General features: G+C 31.3%; 2 protein-coding genes across 2 annotated transcripts in view; one reads left to right on the top strand and one right to left on the bottom strand.

Moving 5' to 3' along the window:
- The window catches only part of LOC105254805, a 95750-nt gene that overhangs the window by 65715 nt on the left and 3877 nt on the right, over positions 1-26158 (top strand). The window lies entirely within an intron of this gene.
- LOC112637574 (tetratricopeptide repeat protein 25-like) lies at positions 12693-24753 on the bottom strand. Its single transcript, XM_025407622.1, has 7 exons — positions 24519-24753; positions 22589-22864; positions 21822-22248; positions 20308-20571; positions 19501-19771; positions 17524-17939; positions 12693-12703 (listed from the first exon to the last, which is right to left on the bottom strand). The coding sequence occupies exons 1-6, from the start codon at positions 24751-24753 to the stop codon at positions 17583-17585; spliced, it is 1830 nt and encodes a 609-aa protein (XP_025263407.1). The 3' UTR covers positions 12693-12703; positions 17524-17582.

The following is a 26158-nucleotide window of genomic DNA, read 5'->3' as shown; positions in this document are numbered from 1 at the left end:
ATTTTATGATTTATGTAAAATTAAGAAATTATTTCAAGCCTCATAACTTAGAAAGTACTTAATGAAAACTAACTTAATTATAGTGTTTTGGAAAGCTCTCGAGATAAGCTACAAGAATATGTAATAAAAACTGGAAGTTTCTATTTAAGAAATTGAAGATGACCTTCAAGTAACTATTCAAAGTCAAATTAATGACACCATCTTATGTCCCCCTTGAAACCATACAACTTTTGTCTGAAACATTTCTGCTGAAAATGCTTTGTTGAAGAATTATCGAGGTGCATGCTTTTAAAATGGAACGCTATATAATATCCATCTGTAAAATATTTGTGTTAAGCTCATGCGATAGTAACGGAAGCAAAAGTAATATAGGAAATAAAAATAAAAATGCCTTGACTATAGTCGATATCTTGACAATGAAATACGACTGATGCAAAAACTTGTTTCGCGATATGTCGAAATAAAAATGGAGCTACGAGAAGAATTGTAACACTTTTTTGCAAATCCAGAAGTGTAAATCTCGAAATGTAACCTGCGCAACTTTGATGAATGGAAAATATTTTATAGCTAAAATTCACCGTCAATCTCGCGAATAGAATACGTTCAATGCTGCGCAATCGATAAAATTACACTAAATTGATAAAATTACCCTCAAAATGACTGAGTAATGATGATCACAATGACATTTCGTTTAACTGTCAAGGGCTTTAGATATTTGTCGATAACTATTATTTTTACATTATCAAATTTATTTAAATTCGATTTTACAAAACAGCAGCAGACAAAATATGTATAATTTCTTTTCGTCAGAGACTCCAGCGCACAATATATGGTAAGGATTAAATTCTATCTGAACAAGTTAACAAGAAACTTGGAATTTGAGTTGGAGAAACATGCCAGGCAAGAAGACGTATCCTTGCGAAGTTGTAAGAGTTCAAGTTGGAGAGGCGTCTTAACCGCGTTTGCGAGATGAAGCCGAGTGGTCCCTTCTTCTCGTTAAATTATCTCGATGTTGCCGTGTTTGCTGCGATAAAATTCAAGGGGAAGAGCTTGCGAGGAAAAAACCAATTGATTAAATCCCACATGTGGGATCGGTCAGCTTAACTGGCCATCGGTGTTTAGAATAAAGTGGCCGGATTTAATGAGGATTTATCGTACTGTTGAATTAGCGGACCTAGTGAAGATGAAGTGAGTGGAAAATGGAAAGCTCTCTTTGCCTTCCTCAAGTAATTCCGTCGATACTCTTGAATGGGATTGCATCAAACGAAACTATCGGTGGTTTCCGGCGCACATTTATCGCAATCACGGACAGTCGAAATAAATTTTACTCAGCGAATAAGAAATTTCGTAACATTTTGGGGAAGAAGAGACAAAAGCGCTCATTTTTCTGAGTAAAAAAGACATAAAATCGTAACCATATTATTTTATACAAATTATTTTTTCATTTTATTCGCGTTTGCCTTGTACCTTATTTCGTAACCATCCATATCCCTATCTTTTCAAACCTTTTTCATTATCGTTTTACGCAACAAGCAAGGAAAGCAAGTTTACTTTTGTAGATATTAAACGCCTCTTCTTGCTCGTATGTTTTTACAGTATTTGCTATAACTTGCAGAACTGTTTTAATTAAGCTAGAAATATAAACAAATGTTCTGCATTTACTACTTTGCCTGAAACAATTCCTGTGATAACTAAAAGCAAAAGCGCAAATATTCTTTGTTCACATGATCCGATATTTCTTTTTTTCTAGACATCTAATCAGAACGAGTTATATTAAGACCGAGGCGTTGCTATTTTCACTGTACATGCGAGCTGAATAACAAAAATCGCATCTCTCTACAAAGGATTCTCTCTCATTTCTCTCTTTTTTCCTTTCTCTTTTTTTATTGTTTGCTTTTTTTATTTTTCAGACTTTTGTTAAAAATACAGTTTTATATAAACGAAAAACATACGAGATATTTCCCTGCCATCTTCATTTTTTATGATAATTTTTTCCCGTAAATTTTTTCTTTCTCTTTCTCTCTCTCTCTATTTATATATTTAACTTTTTTGTAATCTTTTTCAGATTTTGAAATTTTAATGCAATTTTATGTAATTATTCTTAATTATTCATCAAGTGGCAATTTTATGTAATTATTCGTAATTATTCATCAAATATCTTCTTTTCTAAGATTTAATATTATTAAATTTTAGTTTTTTAATATTATTTTATCTTACATTAGATTATTACGTTTTTTATATTCAATATGAAATATTTTCATGCGATAAAAAAAAACATACAATTCTAGAATTCTACTTTACATCGCGTAAGAAAATTTCAACTGTTTCAATTTAACTTGAAAATAATAACTTCAATTTAACTTGAAAGCAACTCGTGCTGGGTATTTCGAAGTCTGCCCTTTCAACAGCAATCTGAAGCAGCTATTGAAAGGTCGCAATCGTGATTTCGCATATCGTAGATTCTCGTGTGTCACAACTTATTTTCCTCCGTCTTGGCAGCTCGACAAAGAGGCCTCTGTCGAGAACACATAGGTAGCTCAACAGGTAGCTTTGAGAACCTCCGCGCTCCTCCCTCTTCTTCTTTCTTCACCCGGTATTTTTCTACCGTTCTTTCATATTTTACCGTGCCAGGCCGGCGAGCTGTCACGCCTACATGCGTAGATTGCTCTCCGAGGTTGATACTTTCCATGCCGCTTCACCCTTTGACATCGAATTTGATGGAATTTTGGCGGCGCATACATCCATAAGCGCGATAAACACGTTTAAATAAACTTGTTCATGTTATTTTATTTATCATATCATCGCGATTAGTTTAGATAGCTGAATTTTTATAAGATATCGACCCTAAATGTGTGCATTTAAAATAATTTCTCTAAAAACTTTATCTTTAAATATATATAAAGAATTTTTTTTCTAAGGAAATCTCTTCAATTTAATAGTGTGTAAAAATGATATATAACTTTTTGTTCTGCGACGTACAATTATATAAGCATTAATTGCTTTCACTAAAATTCTTTTCCATTTATTTTATATTTTCACTAAAATTTTTTTCTATTTATTTTCAATTTAAATTAATATTTTACATTAGTTGCAAATAGATAAAAATAACAATATGGCGATAGAGATTATTGCTATATTATTATTAGTTGAATTCATTTAAATAGCAAGTTTCAGTCAAAATTGTACTGTTTTTATAATTATCATCGCGTTCATTAATTCTTTTCCATTTATTTTCAATTTTCACTAACATTTTTTTCTATTTATTTTCAATTTAAATTAATATTTTACATTAGTTGCAAATAGAAGAAAATAACAATATGGCGATAGAGATTATTTATTGCTATATTATTATTAGTCGAATTTATTTAAATACCAAGTTTCAGTCAAAATTGTACTGTTTTTATAAATATCGAGAAGAAGTTAATTATTATCGCGTTCATTAATTCTTTTCCATTTATTTTCAATTTTCACTAAAATTTTTTTCTATTTATTTTCAATTTAAATTAATATTTTACATTAGTTGCAAATAGAAGAAAATAACAATATGGCGATAGAGATTATTTATTGCTATATTATTATTAGTTGAATTTATTTAAATACCAAGTTTCAGTCAAAATTGTACTGTTTTTATAAATATCGAGAAAAGCTAATTATCATCGCGTTCATTAATGTCGGCGGGCGACATTAATTCGTTCGATACACAATTACACGGACGATACATCTGGAACCAGTAAATGAAGCATGATTCGATGCAAACGTCGGATGCACGCTATGCAATCAGACACGGTTCGTAAATGGGAAAAAAATGCGCAATCAACGCGCTGTCACAATTTATTGATAGCAAGTCACGAATTGCGCGTTTTCACTTCATCTTTAATTTATGTGTTGTGAATTTTGTAGATTACATTTAAAAAAAATAGAAATTTAAGATTTTCCATCACGCTTAAATCGCTTCGTGCTTGTAATAGCTGACTCTCTCCTCTTTATTCTTCTCTCTCTCTCTCTTGTCGTAACATAATTTTAAACTCTCCTTCTGAATTTTAGCGAGTTTAGCTTCGAACGGATACTGAATCGAAAAATGCTTCACAGACAAAAGACTCTTCTTCGTCGCCCTGTTCATGTGTTTTACGGCATCCATACGATGTTCGAGCGACTTGATCCGATCTATCAAGGGTACACCCTTCGTTCTCGCAGGATTTCGTGATCCTGATTGTCTTGCATTCAACTTGTCCGTTATTTGTCTCGACGTTACTAGAACACGTATCAATTGATTGTTCTAAAGAGGCCAATGTTTTATCCTCGTCGATGAAATGTTTAGACCCTATGTAGCACGTTCTAAAGGTCGTATGTGACTCGCGTGATAAAAGTTCCATTAATTCGTCGTCGAGCTTCGAAACGTCCGTACGAGACTCGATCACGTACGTCAAATTAGTTCTTTTGCTTCTGAAAGATCTCGCACTGTCCAATGAACTTGACTCGTTATCTGCATTTTCGATTGAAATTTCAAGAATCTTTTTTATTCAAGAGTAATTTGTATATTTTGACAAGAAATATGCGATATACAAAGTAAAATAAATTTAGTATTTGATGAAATAAATTAGTGTTTACTAAATAAATAGTTTAAACTTAAATAAATGGTATTTAAATAATTTAAAATTTATTAAATACTATTTATTTAAATTTAAAATTTAAATAAATGGTATTTAATAAAATAAATCTAGTATCTTATTTAATAAAACAAATAAAACATTTATACCAACTTTGTAGAATAATACGATGCATTTTAAAATTTCATTTAAACTCCAGCTTATACATTATACAAATAATAAAACTCACTGTTCTTTAAATAAATATATATTTTTTAGCTTCTCGTTATATTTGTTTGAATCAACGGATCTACCAATGGATTATTTTTGCGCTTTATATTTTTTTTAAATTAAAATATTTTTTAATAGAATCTCTACAAATACGGAGGAGCTCGGTGTGTATTTCCCTATCTTAAAAAGTCTCTGATACCTATTTCAGATCGATCGGGGATTTCGTCCTCCAGGCAGTCGGAATAAAAGGACGGTATTAAAGCGTCATTGCCCTTGTCGGTCGACGTTCTCCTAATTCTCGAAGTTGTTATCTCTTCGTTTCCCTCGGATAGTCCGGTCTTTTCGGTCCGTGGCGATAACCCTTGAAGAGCACCCTTTAAGCATCGATCCTCACCTAACGTGACTTCGCGCAGAGCACGATTCAGCTGTTCGATTAGATCTCGGATGTAAGACAGCGTCGGGGTGTCACCCTCCTCCTCGCTAATCTTCGCGGCGACCCGCAGCTCTTCGAGCGCCTCTGTGCAAACCAGAGCTCATCTTAGGGATGGTCATGCACGGAGATCTCTTTTCATAATTTTGCATTCACATACATAAATCCATGCTAGTTTACACGCATGGCGGATGAATCCATCCGCTTCTTATATAAATTACTGCGTGATATTAGATGGAAATATTCAGATATACAGGGTGTCACTTAATTGGCGCCCACTATTTATATAGCGATATTCCTCGTGGAAAACTGAGTCGAAAAGTCCTGAAGCATTTTTTTCTATCATGCTTAATAAAGCGGTAATTATTGAGCAAAGTTGCGCCAATAAGCACCGATCTTTAGCCTCCTTGACAAAATTTTCTTTAAGGAATTCGCTTTTAATGGAAGAAATGTAATTTTTTTAATGCAAAATAAAGTTTTTCGCATTGTAGAAGAAAAAAATGGTTTCAAAAAAATGATTTGAAATTTTTTTCATTATAGAAAAAAATGATTCAGGACTTTTCGACGAGGTTTTCCACGAGGAATATCGCTATATAAATAGTGGGCGCCAATTAAGTGACACCCTGTATATTGAATCAGGGGGGATTCTTCAAATTTTTCTGAAATATATATACATAAATTTCTAAAAATATATATGATGTTCTTTTCCATAATTTTCGTCAAAATGAACAGGCTGTGAAAAATGTTTACTGCTAATTGCGTATAAATTTATATATAATTTCTATTCTACTCTATAGGGTGTTAGAAAATTTTGTCCCGAAGTATGAAAGTAGATTGGCTCAAATTAAGAAGGAAAGTCCTATACTATTTCGCGATATTTGCAATAATTAACAAAAAATTAATTAGCCCACACACTCATTGCTCCTCCCCTCCCCAATCATCGCCTTGTCGTGCGTCGCCACGCACTTCTAGCCATGAGCATTGGCCGATCTTCTTTAATTAATTTTTCGTTAATTATTACAAATATCGCAAAATAGTATAGGACCTTCCTTCTTAATTTGAGTCAATCTACCTTCACACTTCGGGGCTGCGAAAAATTTCCTGACACCCTGTATAATTGTCAGTTACAAGTTGCAAACAATTACATTTCTGTAGATGTTTTTAAATTTAAAAAGTTTAAATTATTTATACGTTGTTTACAGTCCACAATTTCATATTTTTTCACAGACGCAGGAAAATAAAAATGCCTCATGATAAAAGTGTCAACGTATATACATCAGAATATATAGAGGAAAGCGTTATATTTTTCACTTTGCTCCTCCCTCTCGTTTTTCCAGCTCAACCATATATTTCTGATACAACGAAATATTTTAGATATTTCTCGACCAGTTCAAATAACGCAAAAACCGCGAAGCGGTGCGCGTTATTTTTTCAAAGAGCTAAAAATGACGCAGAGTGTAACGCGATATTTAAAAAAAAATTCCGAAAAAAGTTAAAGATTAGTTGAAAAAGTTGCTCTAAAATTCCTCTAAAATTAGAGGATGACAGAACGCGATATTTCGGCAACGGGGTTTTGCCAGGATTTTCCGAGGGAGAACTCGTTTAGCCGAGAAATTCAACCAGGGAGAAAAACAAAGGACGTTTTCGGAGGGACTCGGGGCGACAGTTTGAGAAATGGAGTCATCACCGGCGAAACGACCCAACGTCGCCAGGCACTGCGCCCTTAATAGACCGGCATGGAAGGTCCACTTGTTCGAATTCGCCTCTTCCGCGCACTCCCGACACTGCAGTGCCTTGCGCAGCGCCTCGACGTACTTCCCCGTCTCCAAATGGCAGCGCCCGATCTCGTGGTGGACCCAGGCTCGCAGCACCGGATGTTCGATGGAAATGGACAGATTTTCCCAGGCGCGAGCGGCGGCCTCCAGATGACCGAATTTGAGATGTACCCTGCCGAGAGTCACGAGAGCCTCCGATAAGAGAACGACGTCTCTGGTGCTTCTCGCCAGCTGAACCATCATGGCGACGTTGCTGCAAGCTCGATCGTGCCTTCCCAAGGCTGTGTGGATCAGAGATAAATATTGATACGCTGGTATTGCGTATCGACGAGGATCTTCGAGACCGGAGGACAACGTCAGGAGATCCTCGGCGAGTCTCAACGAGGTCTTCATCTGGCCGGCGTTGAAAGTGGTTTTCAAATTCTTTAGCATGACGTTGGCACGATTATTTATGTGCTTTAATATCATTCTGGATCGAGTTAGTTGGAAGGTCAATGATCCTAGCGCGGGAGAAGTTTTCTGGCAGGTCTTCTTGCGAATATCGAAATGTCTAAAATGAATTAAATTAAATTGTATTTCTTTCGAGCTTTAATATTATAATTTTAATTTTATATTTTAGTTTAATCGTACACTGAGAAAAATCGTTTGATTGTACCAACAAGATGTATATAATTGAAGACATTTTGATTAAATCAAATAAGAATTTCTAGTTATCGTGATAAGACTCGATTTTTTATAACTAGAACGTTTAATAGATTTTACTAGGATTTGGTTAGTATTTTCTAGTTGGATCTATACAATTTCTTGTTGCATTAACTTTTTTGCTTGCTTCTTAACTTAACTCGTATTCAATATTTGCCATGAAATGTATATAAATAACTAGTATTAACATTAAATCCAAAGTATATTTTTTTTCTCTTACGAGCAGTAGTGCCAGAAATAGGATGCTAGCTCTTTGATTGTGTGTGTTTGAGCTGCATCCTCTTCTTGCATCACTGTTTATCAGTTTAATTTCTAACAAACTGAATTTAAAATAATTTATTCAATAATCTGGATTTAATTTATCCAATAATTTTGTTGGAATTCAGAATATTAAACAGACTTTTGAGATTAGATGGAAACAATTTTAGACGACTGATGCTGGGAAGTTTAATATTATTAACCAGAAAATTTGGTAAATTTAACAGGAAGAAATTAATCAGATTCATCTGGTAATTCCTACAAAAATTCTGGTTTGTCCATTTTTTAACAGTCATACTGATTGAATCTACCAGAATTCTAATTAATGCAACCAGATTTTTTTCTCAGTGTGTAATTGCCATCTCAAGAATCTATAATTATTTAATTCTTTAAAGAAATTTAAGAAAATTTAATTCTTTAAAGAACTTTAAGAAAATTACAATCTTTGATTTAAAAATGTTATTTAACATTGTTTCCTTTCCACTCAAGAAAATTAAATCTTAAATCATAAGAATATATTTTTCTTGATTACACTATACAGGGTATATCTGAAATGATGCACTAAACTTTAGGAGCGAATTCTAGAGGTCAAAATAATAAGACTTCTTTTTCCTACGAACATGGTCTACGCAAATGAACTCTGTTCCGCTAGAGCTAGAGGCCTCTAAAGTTTGGGGAAAAAATTGAAAATTGGAATTGAGAATTAAATAAACTTTTGAGATTAGAGGGAAAAAATTTTAGACGACTTGGTGCTGGGGAGTTTAATATTAACTAGAAAATTTGGTAAATTTAACAGGAAGAAATTAATCAGATTCATCTATTAATTCCTACAAGAATTTTGGTTCGTCCATTTTCCAACAGACATACTGGTTGAATCTACCAGAATTCTAATTAATGCAACCAGATTTTTTTCTCAGTGTGTAATTGCCATCTCAAGAATCTATAATTATTTAATTCTACTTTAAGAAAATTACAATCTTTGATTTAAAAATGTTATTTAACATTGTTTCCTTTCCACTCAAGAAAATTAAATCTTAAATCATAAGAATATATTTCTCTTCATTGCACTATACAGGGTGTATCTGAAATGATGCACTAAACTTTAGGAGCGTATTCTAGAAGTCAAAATAAGACATTTTTTCCTACGAACATGGGTCCGCAAATGAACTCCTTTCCGCTAGAGCTAGAGGCCTCTAAAATATGGGGAAAAAATTAAAAATTGGAATTGAGAATATTAAACAAACTTTTGAGATTAGAGGTAAAAAATGTTATGTGCTGGCGAATTTAATATTATTAACCAGAAAATTTGGTAAATTTAACAAGAAGAAATTAATCAGATTTATTTTGTAATTCCTACAAGAATTCTGGTTCGTCCATTTTCCAACAGACATACTGGTTGAATCTACCAGAATTCTAATTAATGCAACCAGATTTTTTTCTCAGTGTGTAATTGCTATCTCAAGAATCTATAATTATTTAATTCTACTTTAAGAAATTACAATCTTTGATTTAAAAATGTTATTTAACATTGTTTCCTTTCCATTCAAGAAAATTAAATCTTAAATCATAAGAATATATTTTTCTTGATTGCACTATACAGGGTGTATCTGAAATGATGCACTAAACTTTAGGAGCGTATTTTAGAGGTCAAAATAAGACTTTTTTCGTACGAACATGGGTCCGCAAATGAACTCCTTTCCACTAGAGCTAGAGGCCTCTAAAGTTTGGAGAAAAAATTGAAAATTGGAATTGAGAATATTAAACAAACTTTTGAGATTAGAGGGAAAAAATTTTAGACGACTTGGTGCTGGCGAGTTTAATATTATTAACCAGAAAATTTTGTAAATTTAATAGGAAGAAATTAATCAGATTCATCTGGTAATTCCTACAAAAATTCTGATTCGTCCATTTTCCAACAGACATACCGGTTGAATCTACCAGAATTTTAATTAATGCAACCAGATTTTTTTCTCAGTGTGTAATTGTCATCTCAAGAATCTATAATTATTCAATTCTACTTTAAGAAAATTACAATCTTTGATTTAAAAATGTTATTTAACATTGTTTCCTTTCCACTCAAGAAAATTAAATCTTAAATCATAAGAATATATTTTTCTTGATTGCACTATACAGGATGTATCTGAAATGATGCACTAAACTTTAAGAGCGTATTCTAGAGGTCAAAATAACTTTTTTTTCCTATAAACATGGTCTACACAAATGAACTTCTTTTCGAGCTAGAGGCCTCTAAAATTTGGGGAAAAAATTGAAAATTGGAATTGAGAATATTAAACAAACTTTTGAGATTAGAGGTAAAAAATTTTAGACGACTTGGTGCTGGCGAGTTTAATATTATTAACCAGAAAATTTGGTAAATTTAACAGGAAGAAATTAATCAGATTCATCTGGTAATTCCTACAAGAATTCTGGTTCATTTTCCAACAGACATACTGGTTGAATCTACCAGAATTCTAATTAAAGTAACTAGATTTTTTTCTCAGTGTAAGATTTAGTTACTAAAAAAGGAAAAAAGAAATTTAATCTTGAATCTCAAAAGATTGCAAAATTAACTTTAGATTTCAAAAGGAGTGGATCTTTAAAGTTAAAATTAGTAATAAAGTTGGCTCTCATCACGATTTGGAAGCACTCTGGTAGCTATCATTTACGTTAGTTACAAGCAAGTTAATTTTACACCTACTTGAAAATATCGGGGCTAATCGATAGATTATTACAAGACTTCGAGACATCGCGTGCTTTGAGCGTCGAGCTCTCGGGAACTGAAATCTTCAAGATTGCATCGTGCCTCGCACTCGCAGCTTCACCAAACTTCGTCGAGCTCTTCTCCGGATGATTCCAAGAGTTTATCACAGCCGCGGTGCGTCGTGCAGCTACGCTGTGACTGCTGTCGTGTGGACAGATGGTGGCTGCTCGATGGTACAGCACTAATGCTGATTCATATTCGCCACTGTGCATTTTATACGAGTGAAATTTTAGATTCTCATTATTTATTTCGAGAGCCTCAAGCTCTTATTAATCTTTTACGTTCATCTATAGATAAATTAATATAATATTTGAGCTCGAAAGTTTATTTAATAAAATTTTAATAAAATTTTAATAAATTTTAATTTTAATAAAATTTTATATTAATAATAAATTATTATATTAATAATATTGTTGTATTAAAGTAGAATTTATAATAATTATTAATTAAAAGAAACATATAAAATGCAGCATATTTTATATATGTATTACGTCAATTATATTTAAAATTATAAATTAATTATATTTAAAATATAATTTAATAAGAGAGACATTAAATATAATTCTTCATTCAAAAATCGAATTTTCTAAGAAAAATGCACTAACATTTACAATTGTGAGATTATAAAAGATATTGTCTTATTGATAGTGGAATTAACTCTCTCATTACTTGAAGATTTTTTTATGTTTATTTTTTATTTAAGAGAGAGAAAAAAATATTTATATTTATTTCTTTATTTATTTGTGGAATTGAAACATTCATGACTATTCACAAGAAACTAAGTATAGGTTGTTTGTAAAACGATATTCTCATCGAATGTTTCTTTCAAAGAAATGATGTATTGGCAACATTTCCGATATTCCCCATGACCTATTTCTCGCAGCAGCCAAATTGCTTGTACTTTGACAATAATGATCGGTTATTTTATGTAGAAGATTTTAAATCTGAAATGTTTAATACGGCAAAATTATATTTGCAACATTTTGTCGATAGCAAATTTGCCTTTCTGTAATCTTTCACATAATCCGATAAAAGCTTTCGCAGTTAACGGAAATATAATAAAACGAAATACAATACGAATATCTAATCAAAGAAAGAGAGATTCCCATTTTAACTAAAAATATTAATTGAACGTACGCTTTAATCATTAATTAATTCAAATGCATATGAGAAATATTCTAATGTAATATTTAAAATAAAGAAAATTCTCCAACTTTTTACATAGAAACTTTTTCACTTCATTTATACGTACACGTCGATCAATCTACATCCGTTTAAAATATTGACATTTTTGACATAACTAAGATAATAGGATTCATGCATCCAGATCAAATTTCCAGTTGAAAATTACAAACGTCAAACAGCACAATAGGCTTTCCTCTCTTATTGTTACATGCATTCACGATCTGATACAATTGAGAATTCTTTCATACAACGGCATAAAAGTGCTATCAGAAAAACGGTTAATTTAGGTTTCCATAAGAAAGGCAAAAAAAAAGAGAATTAACGGGTTAATGCACTTTCGATGTAACCCCAAAAATAGCGACCCACCCTGGAATTATCCGATAATAACGTGGACTCTCGAGATTAGCGTCACGCTCGCGTCAAATTAATCGAACTAATCAAAAGTTATATGAGGCGGGACGTGAGATTATAACATTCCATCTACTTAATATCATTAAACAGATATCGATTACGTTACTCTTGGTACAAATCATCCGCTTGACGATGTAGAGCCTGCGCATACTGTCGGTTACTTTCGCGCGACAATCTTGAAATGCTCGGCTTTATCTGAAGACGCGCACGACTCTCCGCATTTTCCACGGTCCGTTTGGTGACATCGAGATCACGCGCGTCGACGTTAAGCTCCCATCTGCCAGAAGTAGCCATTCATACCGCCAGCAGTAAGCTTCTCTCTTCGATCGGAGATATCCACGATTTGTCTTTCGGTCGGAAGTAACTATTGCAACCAATTTCACTCATTCAAATCGATTTCTCGTACTCTCTAAAAGTGAATCAGTGGAAATATCACTAATTTAAAATAAGATTTCACTGAGAATCAGTGAGTATTTTACTGATCTTCTGTGGAAACGCTTATTTTTTTGTTATTTTATCTTATGTCTCACTGATTATGGTCAATTAAAATAAAATTCACTGTAAAATCAGTAAATTTTGCTGTAAAACCAGTAATCGCTAGTTCGTTCATTTACCGCTACAATCGCTATCTCCCTCGTATTTAATTTTAGTTATAAGAATTATATAAAGTTTGCAAAGAGCGACATTTAAAATTAGAAGTATTACTTCGATTTCATTTCTGATGCAAGCTCAATAGAGAGGCTTCAGATATTAAATCGTTCTTTATAAGTCGGACAAATAAATGTCTGGCGACTTAATAAAAATTATTTGTTCGTTATCTATTTAAAATAACAAGTTCAATATGTATGTAATATAAATAAAATAAAATTTTTAATATAATAAATATTTAGTAAATATAAATAAAATTTTTAATTTTATATGAAATAAATAGAGAGATGAATTCTAGTTAAATATTACTGATACAATAACGAAAGAAATATTAGTGATATTGAGAAATATTACTGATTGAAATAGTCAAAATTATTAACTAATTCTTTCCATAAAGTATCACTGATTTACAGTGCTGTACTTATAACTGCTATAATCAGTGACTATTTACTATTTTTCAGTGATAATACATTGATTCACTTTTAGAGAGTAAATTAATATAAATTCATGAAGTAGAAATAAGGAGATGTGAGTCTGTTTTTTATTCTTTCACTAGACTGAACTAGAGATCCTCCAATAAGAGACTGGCCATTAAATAGAGAGTATGTTTCGTCCATGTTTATGCAAAATGTTCTGCGAGAATTAAAATAAAATGGATAGATGTAGCAAAATTTTGTAACAATTCGTCGGCGAAAGGATATGTGATAAAAATATTTGTCGCATGTCGTGCTGCATGGATTAAAAACATGAATCGGAAAAATTGGACACCAAATCAATCACATCTTTGTGAGGTTTAGTAACATATAAAATTAATTTTTAAAATTTTTCTAAATAATATATGTCAAAATAATTTGTCATATTTATTATTCAAATAAAATAAAATGTATCATTATAATAATTATTATTTATAATATTAATATTTTAATTTAAATAAAATTTATTATTATAATTTATATAATATTTCTTATATATTACCTATACATATAATATTCATTATTTATTTATAATATTTATTATTAATAAATATCATTTATATTTAAAATAGGATTATTAAAATATGAACGGGAGTTGCATAAAAATGGCGGACCAATCAAAAGTGGCCCCCTGATGTTCAGTCTCTTATTAGAAGGTCTCTAAACTGAACTAGAACTGAACTTGCACTGAATCAGTGCAAGCAGGAATAAAAAAGAGAGAGGAAGGAAAAAAAACACTCGAGAAAAAAAACATGGAATAAAAACACTCGAGATGCAAGGGTGCAACATGGCGTCCAATATTACAAACATTTCAAATAAAATTATGAAAATATTTATATTATAAATTTGGATAAATTTTAATTTTTATAATTTATTTATCAATTTTTAACACCAATTGTGTTATTTTTTTACCAATTTAAAAAACAAATCTTACATAGATTGAAAGTGGCAATAAAAAGTGTTTCGTGTAGAGTCAGGTTTGCTGAATGGAGCTTACATTTTGTCGCCTTGAATTGTATGTAAATGACAGATGGTGATATCATAGCACATCAATGACACATGATGGAAAAAATTATTTATATAGTCTTTTATTAATAATTATTTATATAGTAAAGTCTCCTTACTTTTACTTCATGTATAAACTGTTGACGAAAATATTATATTAATTAATTAATTACATTTATTAATTTATTAATAAATTAATAAATTAATAAATGTAATTAATTATTTATTAATTTATTAATTTATTAATTTATTATTACACAATAATTATTATATAATAAATTTCTTAAAAATTAAGTTTCTAGTTTAAATAGAGGAAATATTTTGCATAGAAGGATAATGTTATAAAATAAAATTTTATTAACGCGTATATATATTTTAAATATATATATATTAACAAAATAAATATGATTCTTTTAAAAGAAATAATTTTTTTGAAAAAAAAAGATAAAAAAGATATATAACATGAAGACTAGTGCAACTGCCAGAAGACTTCCAATAAACATGTTGTGTATACGAGAAATAATCTGTCTTCGTAAATTTCATATCTGCGTAAAGCACATTATGTTGCATGTACCTTGCTTCTCGAGTGATCTTGGCTATCCTTCTTGTGTTATTCTCGACGCAGTTTCAGAAAAATGTAGAAGGTACACACGACATGTTTCTCTTATATCGATCATATGTCAGAGTTTTATACCTCGGAAGGTTCTTATTAAATTCCGAAATACGCAATTATAAAAGTACATATTTCATCTGTTACATTAAATGATTAAATTTTCTCCCTCTTGTTAATCAATTATTATTTTGTTCCCAAGAGCATGGTTGCTAATTAATTATGCTCGCCAATTAACAGTCAGTGTACTGTTACGATAAAACGATACCGGAGAATTTAACCGAATGAAGCGGGAAAACCGAGGAGAGAGTGAGATTGGAATTTTAGGCGACGGGAACGACTGAAGAAAAAAAGAAAGGAAAGAAAAGAGATTTTAAACCGAAGTGTCGACGCGGTAAAAAGATTTCCGCTACGACGCTTCCGGTAGCTCTCCGGCCAGAAAGTTACGCAACTCGGGTTGAAGAGGCGCGATGTCGTTATTGGAAAACGACCGTATGTCACGGTAAAATGGACGTCACCGGATTGGAATGCAAAGATTACGAGGGACGATGATGCACGACGAATAAAACGAGGAATCATCATATAAGCGATCATGATCAAAATATCGATTTTAAAATAGCGGGCTGCGATATTGATTTCTTACACGGTAAAAAACATTTTGTATTTCGGTTAGAATTTTCTCGTGTAAAAATTTTTGTGTTAAATTTTTTAACATAATCTTATGTTAATGTAACATATTATCGTTGCGTTATTTTGACATTTCTGCGTTGAGTTAATATTCGCCGTTTCCAAGAGTTAAAATAACGCAATTAATATGTAAATGCACGAATTTTTGATGAAATATGTTAAAATGAACAGATAAGTTGTGTTATTTTTCTCTCTATAACAGTTTCCATATGTTAAATCGACATAACTCTTCTGTTATTTATCATAAAAATGTAAGAATAACATTTTCTTTTAATTAAATTTAACATTATAAATATGTTAATTTAACATAAACTTTATTTCCAGATAAAGTTTAAGTGTTACACTTTTGTGTTAACTTTTAAACATATTACTTGTTTTATTTATTTACATACTTGCCTTCTGTTAAATTAACATTAAAATTAGAGTGGATAAATTGGGACATGTGAAATATGTTAAATTTAACACAAAATTTTTTACTGTGTAGAATTTTTAATGTAGTAGTGACGTGATCGAAATCCTGGTCTATTTAATCGACAGTGCAATTTCAAGGTTTAATCTTTTTAAATCGCGACAGAGATTTAAAAAGTAATCGCTAAATAAATTTATTTTTGCGAATATTAAAAAGTAAGCATATACAGGGTGTCCCAGACTACCCGTAAACCCCTTTTAAAATGAAAATAAAGGGCATTTATAAGAAATCGCGAACAATTTTTAAGTAAATCGGGCACGCTCCATCAAATGGTGATATTTTCAACTTTTGATTTCGACCGGAAATACGTCATCCGAATCGGAAGTTGAATTTTTTTAGGGGAATATGGTACTTTTGATTACAGATGCGAATTGTACGTGAAAAAATAAGAAACTTTTGTATCAAACGTTTTTTCTAAAAGTGCCTCTGTCAATCTTAACATTTGAAGTTCATTATTTCACAGTTATTTTCAAGATCAATTTTAAGATTGTTATAGGCACTTCCAGAAAAAACGTTTGATACAAAAGTTTCTTATTTTTTCACGTATAATTCGAATCTGTAATAAAAAGTACCGTGTTCTCCTAAAAAAAAATTTAACTTCCGATCCGGATGGCGTATTTCTAGTCGGAATCAAAAGTTGAAAATATCACCATTTGATAGAGCGTACCCGATTTACTTAAAAATTGTTCGCGATTTTTCATAAAAGCCATTTATTTTCATTTTAAAAGGAGTGTGCGGATGGTCTGGGACACCCTGTATATTAAATAAAACAAAAGAAAGAATAATTTTCGATCTTTTTATATTAAATATGATTCCAAATTTCTCCAGCACAATTTTTAGAAATTTTCGCGAGTGAATTTGCAAAAAGGAGCTATTTTAATTAGTATGTTTTATAAATTTACAATTATATACGGAATATAATGTTAAAGAAATTTTGTTGCAAAATTAAAATTACATATATTATTAAGACTTGCTCTCAAAGAAGATTTTTGTCGATTATACTTAACAAGATATATCATGATTAATATATGGGGAAAATAATCCTCTTTGTTGTGTTCGAAAAAAATTATTCTTTGTTAAATTGTGTATTTTCTTTGTCAAAAGAGTAGAATTTAAAAAAATGTGAATTCTTTAAATAAACTGTCTTCCTTTAATAAGAAATAAAAACTACGAATAATTTGTTCGACAAAATCTATAGTTTTTAATAGCCTCCGCAAACGAATGAATTAATAAATGGTTAATCGATTTTTATTTTCAAAAGTGTCTCGATTATTCAGTAACAATTTACTTACAATGAAAAATACCGGGCGAACAATGCAACAAAAATACGCGTTTTCGCGTTGAAAATTGATCATCTGAATTCCTCAAAATTCACGTATCCCGGTCGCTTGAGAGACGGGGCGTACTGCTTCAACAGAGCGATCCTGGCGTCCCTTTCCGGGTCCTTCGGCGGGCTGGGCAATATGGTCCTTCGCATGGAGGGCATTTTGAACTTTCGATCGATCGGCTTGTAGCCGGGCATGACGGAAAGTCGTCTCTTGGCAGGCACAACGTCCATACGCCGCCACAGAAAGTCCACCTCCTCCTTCATCTCCTTTGGCATCAGCTCAAGGATAAGCTGCTGCCTGGCGGTGACGTCGTCAAAGTCGCCAATCCGTTCCATGTCCAACTCGTCTACAGCTTTTATGGCCCTTTCATAGAAATCTATCTGGAAACATTATGAGAGATCTTGAATTAACTCTACAAACGGGAAATATCTTTCCCTACATCAATGACTCGATTGTGCCGTGCTTTGACACTAGGGTTGCACGAGATACCAAGAGTAGTCTTGATATTGTCTTGTTTTGTCTTGAATTTCAAGACAAGATCAAGACAAGATTTTGAATTAGTTATCAAGAAAATACCAAGACTAAGATTGTCAAGATTATTAGTCTTGTCGAAGATTATTAGTTCTCAAAAAAACTAAAATATTTATATTTGTAAATGAAAAAAAAATCACTATATATGAATTTTAAAAAATTTTATTCAATAAAAACATTTATATTAATAAATTTAGAAACATTTAATATTAATACAATATAACATTTTTATAAATTAGAAATCAAACTCGCAAATTTTAGACATTAAAGAGCATTTCACCCAGGAATTGATGCACATTAGTGCTTTTAAAGATTTACTTTGTAATCTGGTTCTATTTTTTGACATAGTCAGAGTTCCTATTGAGAAAAATCTTTCTACTGGTATGGACGAGGCAGTTGAACTTAAAATGTCTCGAGCCATTTTTGACAATGTGGGATAAATATGAACCTGATTTTTTCACCATTCCAAAATATTTATATCTGTACATTCCCTTGAAGCCTGTAAATACTTATTAATTTCTGTTTTCCATGAAACAGAAATTAATAAATGTTTTTTTATGTAAATAAACGGCATTTATACCGATTACATAGTAATAATTATAATTATTAATTATAATTATTAATTTAAAATAAAATACAATAGTAATAATTATTTCAAATTATATTACAAACATGATGTTAAATATTATTTAAATAATTTTTTAATATTAGATAAAAAATTGTTAATAAAATCGAGACAAGACAATACAAGACGAGATTTTTGCTACCAATATTCACTCAAGACCAAGACAAGATTTAAATTTTTGAAAATTTTCAATATCAATACAATATTTTTACGAATATTGTGTTGTCTTGGATCTTATGCAACTCTATTTGACACAGATAATCGTTTGTCTTTACAAAAGACAGAAAGCATTTTTTGAGAAGCGCTTCACAATATGAAAAAAATTCTGACGGGGCAGGAATAGCAAATAACAAGAATGCGATTGAATAAAAAGAAGAAAGAAACTCATCAATAATATTAATATTCAAAGAAATATAACGGAAGCGCAAAACTGTGCGGAGAAAATCACATTTCGCTCTTAACAGATATAACGTGACTCACGAATGTAATTCGCGCAAAACATTATCCATTAAAAAATTCAAATTGCAAAGACGCGCATTGCTCCGAAGAGAATAAAAATTAATGCAAATTGTGCTCAAGATTGCGGTCGAATAAAGATCTTTTCGAGATTACAAACGAATCGGGGTTACTTGCCACTTTTCGAGATATCTAGAGGCGCGCCGCAGACTAATTTTAAGTGATATGTAATCTGGTATCGATCGCGATAGGATAAATTCGACCGCGAAGCGGACGAGCTATTACGAGCTATTACGTTTTGTCGCGAAATTGTGGGATTTTATTTTTACCAGATAATCGATACCGAGCTTTCTGGTGCACGCGAGCGCTAAAACCGCCGCGTCTTTCGCCTCGGTCCGATTATTCTGACGAATCTCTATCCGCAGTATTAGGTGATTGACGTTCAGGACCCACTCCTCGCAGCCCATCTCCTGGGCTATGTCGCGGCCTTTCTTCGCGTAGAATCTGGCCAAGTCGAAGCGGTGAATGTCGATGAGAAACTTGCAAAATTCATGATGCACCCAGGCGAGCTCGAGAGGCGCGGATGCCATGGCTAATCTCCTACTCTCGCAAATATTGAAAGCATTTTCGAAATGTCAGTGAATTAAATGAAAATTATTACGGCGGATTAATTACATGCATTTATTATTAATTATAATCAGAAATTGTACGCATAAATTATCTATTTATAGTGTTCATAAATATATGTCACATATATTTATATTATAATTATATTGCATAAATCATTATTATAATTATATATGCTACAAAAAGAAAGGTAAAATGTTATTTTAAATTCGGAAAAGAAATACGAGCTAATGAAGAATATATGCAAACAAAATAAAATTTAATTAATTAATTAATTTATTAATATATGCGAACAAAATAAAATTTAATTAATTAATTAATTTAAACGAATAAAATAAATAATTTAGAAAATATAAAACGAGAAATTAATATTTCGGAAAAATCAATGTTGCATGATGAATAAAATATAAACGTGTAATTCTGTTTGTATATAAAACTTGCACGAGAGGATTTATCAGCTATTCTAATATATTCTCCTCAAAAGGAGCTCTTATGAATAAATTATACACCTGCGAAACATCTTCAGCGTCTCCTTTGGATTCACAGTCGGCATCCACGCGAGATCGCTGTCTCGTGGCAATATCGCGACTCGTATTCCCAAGTGATGTTTCAAGTATTTCGTCTTTAGTTCCTCGTTGTCCAGACATGTCAAATTACGCGTGTCGATGTACACCCACGCTACCATTTTATACAGCGCGTCTAGACACTTTTGCTTCAGGGGAAACATCTTGTTCGAGTACGAGTCGAATTTATTCTTAATGCGATCGGCGAGTCTGATGAAAGAAATAAAGAGAAACGAAATTTTGTAAACTGAATTACAAAGTTTTTCAAAACTTTATATTCCGATTTCAACCAGAGGAAATACCATATTGCACGCATATCAAGAACACTGGTCAACACTCAAATTTTTTCCTGACATTTAACATGTATTATAGGCAGTGTTTGCTGTAGATAATTTCAAAATTATCTAGATAAATATAAAGATAAAGATCCGTAAATTTATCTTAGATGAGATAAAGATGATTTTGCTTTTACTTAATCTAGATGAAAGAAGAGATAATTATTGCGATAATCTAGATAATTATTTAGATATTTTTGTTTATTTTAGAAGACTATAAATATTTGTAAAAAATGTGACACAGATTATAAATGGGATATTAAAATCATAAACACATATTCTTTCTCTTTTCCTAAAGAATATTTAAATAATAGCAAAAAGGTATATAAATGATAAATATTTATTTATTAATTTATATTATAATATATTTATAATATATTTATAATATATTTATACTAATATAATAATAATATACTTATAATATATTAATAATAATAATATAAAAAATATATTTTAGACATTTTAGATAGATTTTTAGAAGCTTGCTTTAGATTTTTGGAAAACTTTTTTGCATAATGAAAACGTCATCTTAAACAATTTTTAGATAAGATGACATATATTTTTCATCTAAGATAAAGATAAAGATACTTTGTATTTCTTCATCTAGTTAAAGATAAAGAGGATCCATTTCTTTATCTAGATGATTATCTAGATAATTTTATCTAGATAACAGCAAACACTGATTATAGGTTATATTTAAGGCACTGATTACGAAAAAAATACTAGTTTAGTTGTATCAACTCTACCTTTTTTATTTATAAGATATTACAATTAACAAATTCTGAAATAGGTTTTCGATATTTTTGAAAGATGTATTCGTCACAAATATAACAAAAATTATCTGGATTATGTAAACAACGTCTCCGAGTCGAGGACATATCGAAAGTTAAAAAAATAATAATTTTGAGTCGAGTAAAACTCAAAAAAACTGCACGTGAGGTCTAAAGGGGATGATGTCTAAAAATATTAAAGAACAAGAGCTGTTAAAAAAAAAACTACTGTCGTACTCGAAATCAGCACACTTAAATAAGCCCAAAAACTGCAAAATTATAAGAGGAAAAAGTTACAATTATTTTTTCTGTTGACCAGTGTAATTCATTGATTGATTCAGATGCCACTGCTGACCTGAAAAAGCTAGGATAATCCTTGTTGATCCTCGCGACGTGCATGCGACGCAACAGAAAATCCGCTTCCACGACGATGAGGTTCCTGCGCAATTTTCGCTCGCGTTCAATCATCATTTTGCGCCCTTTCGGAATCCTTCGTCGCTGGAAGAGCAGAATGTAAAGCGGTCGTCTCATTCGGAGAAGTTCCTGCAGGTTCATCGCGTTTCGATGGCACGTACTTGCGAGAGCGAGTAGCTCGGCAGTCGAGATCTTATTAGGCGAAGCCACGGTTTCCGGATGGCTCACAATCTCTTGGAGAAAATCCTTATCGTTCGTCAAGTAACCCATATCCATTTTCTCTATGACGTGTTGCAGCCTTTTCATCCGCGCTTGACGTTGCACTTCCGGATCGTTTACTTTAAATCTTGCCTGATCCTTCTCGATACCTACAATTAACGCCAATCTATCCACTTGATCGATAGAGAAATTTTTTTAATACATATTTAATAAATAAATTTATGAAAAAAGAACGTGATTATTTTTCTGAGAATTATAGATTCGAAATATATTATCTTATATTCGCTTCATAATTACTTGGATGAATTTTACGGCGGTAAAACAAGATTTGACAATCCAAATATTTTCTTTGTTCCATCGAGAGATGGGATCTCTTCTCGTAAAAATCAGAGAGTTGTTTTACAAGATGATTATTTTCTCACCTTATCGTGGCTTGAGCATGAACAGCGACGATATCGGCGAGATTTATTCTAAGCACACGGTACACACCTTTGAACTCGTCCTCCTCTACCTCGAGCTTGCCTATCAGAAGCTCACGGTGCTCGCACAACCGCCGTATCCACGGATACAATAAGAGCAGAGCCATAGGCGACGTATTCCGGCCGATACAATCTTCAATAGTCTCGTACGCCTGATAGACGCCGTGCTCAAAGGTCATCCCATGTCGTCGCATGCCTTCGTAGGCGTGAGCCAGGCTAGAACCGAACTCACCGGTCTGGAAAAGCGTCTCCATCCGCACCTGTCGCGCTTTGTAATGACCGGGATCTGCAGCCGAGATACGAGCGCAGAGATCAAGCGACCGCTATTTTATCAAGCGAAAGACTGTTAATCGACACTGCGCTTAAGCGAGTTTATCTCTGGCACGGATCTTTATAGAATAGGGTTGCACAAAACCCAAGACAAGACAATATTCGTAAAAATCTTGTATTGGTATTGAAAATTTTCAAAAATTTAAATCTTGTCTTCGTCTTGAGTGAATATTGGTAGCAAAAATCTCGTCTTGTATTGTCGATTTTATTAACAATTTTTTATCTATTAAAAAATTATTTAAATAATATTTAACATAATTTGTGTAATATAATTTGAAATAATTATTACTATTGTATTATATTTTAATTATAATAAATCTCGTCTTGTATTGTCTTGTCTCGATTTTATTAACAATTTTTTATCTATTAAAAAATTATTTAAATAATATTTAACATAATTTGTGTAATATAATTTGAAATAATTATTATTGTATTATATTTTATTACTATTGTATTATATTTTAATTATAATAAATCTCGTCTTGTATTGTCTTGTCTCGATTTTATTAACAATTTTTTATCTATTAAAAAATTATTTAAATAATATTTAACATAATTTGTGTAATATAATTTGAAATAATTATTACTATTGTATTATATTTTAATTATAATAAATCTCATCTTGTATTGTCTTGTCTCAATTTTATTAACAATTTTTTATCTATTAAAAAATTATTTAAATAATATTTAACATAATTTGTGTAATATAATTTGAAATAATTATTACTATTGTATTATATTTTAATTATAATTATTACTATGTAATCGATATAAATGCCGTTTATTTACATACAAAAATATTTACTGTTTCATGGAAAACATGGAAATTAATAACTATTTACAGGCTCGAAGGGAATGTACGGATATAAATATTTTGGAGTGGTAAAAAAATTAGGTTCATATTTATCTCACATTGTCAAAAATGGCTCGAGACATTTTAAGTTCAACTGCCTCGTCCGTGCCAGTAGAAAGACTTTTCTCAATAGGAACTCTGACTATGTCAAAAAATAGAACCAGATTACAAAGTAAATCTTTAAAAGCACTAATGTGCATCAATTTCTGGGTGAAATGCTCTTTAATGTCTAAAATTTGCGAGTTTGATTTCTAATTTATAAAAATGTTATATTATATTAATATTAAACTCTTTTAAATTTATTAATATAAATATTTTTATTGAATAAAATTTTTTTAAATTTGTATAGTGATTTTTTTCATTTACAAATATAAATATTTTAGTCGTTTTGAGAATCAATAATCTTGACAAGACTAATAATCTTGACAATCTTAGTCTTGGTATTGTCTTGATAACTAATTAAAAATTTTGTCTTGATTTTGTCTTGAAATTCAAAACAAGACAAGACAATATCAAGACTAATCTTGATATTTCGTGCAACCCTAGAATGGATACGTTATTCGAAAATTGAACGAGAGATGAAGAAGAAAAATTTCGAATATAAAAGTTAATATCATGAATATAAACAGGTAGAAATTAAATAGAAATAACGGAGATAATTGCAAAATAAGGCATATCAGGAAAACAGAGAAAGAGAACAAAAAGCTCGCCGGTATTTATGTCGTTTTGCAATTCACAAAGTTTCTTGCAACCGTACCTATTTTCATACATTTCTCCGACACTTTTTCCGCAGCAACGTATCTCGTGTATTTGATGAGCGCTCTACAGAGACCGATTAACGTTCTAAGATCCTCGGTCAATTTAGATGCTTTTTCATAATAATCTATAGCCAAGGGGTATCTGCCCAGACTGGCCAGTCGATAGCCCCATTCACGATAAAGAATAGCCTCCCTGAAGACTTCGGGAACTTCTTCCCTCCTTGACACTGACATGACGATTTATTGAATCTTTTCAAGGAGAAGAAGGAGACAATTCATGCACGGCATATTACCAAAAATTAATATTGTTCCAAGAATAGTGATTCAAAACTTACCTATATCTCTCTTTTTTTTAAACAATAAATTTTTCTAGTAAAATATCGTGACTAAATATTTTATAGGATTATTTTTCACATGATTGCTTTTTTTATGTAATTATCATTTTTTTTAAATCACATTTACATAATTCACTAGATATATTATATTGCAATTTTTAATATTAGGTGACATCCAGGCATGGAAAATGGATGAAATATACGGTATGAAGATAGACGCATGTGAGCGAGAATATACGATTATATGTATGATTCCGATTTTCGCTAAATTGTTCGGCATGCAATATAATTTAATACAAAGCATAATGTGTTAAATTCCATTTGTTTCTACATATTTATGAATTTACACCAGTAGATAATAACACAGTACATCAGATGAACGATTTAATGACTCCATTGAATCGATTTGCAACGATATGAAAATGTATATATCAAAATATTCGAAATTATAATTATTTCTTTTCACGTTAGAAAATATATGTCACTCTCAAAAGCGATATTTGAAACGCCTATTCGCAATGATGTCGTTTTTAAAAAGCAACATCAAAGATAATTGCTATTCGCGAAACCAGGTCGCTTTTCTCCTCGCTTTTCTCTCGTTGAAAAACCACCGTTGGAATATCGTTCGTTTCAATACCGTACCGCGTTATACTTGATACGCGATGACAATTAATACCGCAAAAGCCACTAGGTATGCTGTAGTATATTTAGGAATGAAAACAGAGACTACAACTACGGCCTAATTCTCGACAATCGCGAGGAAACTCGGGTGCAAGAATTTTTTAGTTATCGCATTTTAAATCTCAAAGGGAATATTCAACAGATATCTTACATTTTTGAGATTTTGCGGTATTCATGAAAATTATTAAGTAAGGAATTTCTTATCACTTATCGTTAGACACCGCTTAACACTACAAAATATGCAAGAGTAAAAAATGTTGAAGAAGTTTCTGAAACCAAGCGTTCAGCGAAACACGATAGAATATCCTTTTCTTTTAAGGTGGTTTCTTTAAAGATGTTTTGTACCTATTTTCAAAATATTGAGAATTTAATGAAAATTGCACAGAATGTCCTTACATATGTTTAGAATCTTCAGGACAATTTTTAAATCGATTCATTAAATCGTTGACAAGTTATAAGGATTTTAATTTGTACCGAATTAACATGTGTTCTTATGGGAAACGTATAACCACGTCGATTCAAATGACAAAAACACATGGAAATAATATTCAGAATTTGTTGAAAATTTGCAAAAGTTTAGATACAGAGAAATATTTGGTCAAATAATATTATACAAGTATTAA

Source organism: Camponotus floridanus, unplaced genomic scaffold, assembly GCF_003227725.1.
Source record: "Camponotus floridanus strain SB8 unplaced genomic scaffold, Cflo_v7.5 scaffold18, whole genome shotgun sequence".
Lineage (NCBI taxonomy): Eukaryota > Metazoa > Arthropoda > Insecta > Hymenoptera > Formicidae > Camponotus > Camponotus floridanus.
Note: the sequence above shows the minus strand (reverse complement) of the source record. Positions and strands in the feature narration are given on the sequence as shown.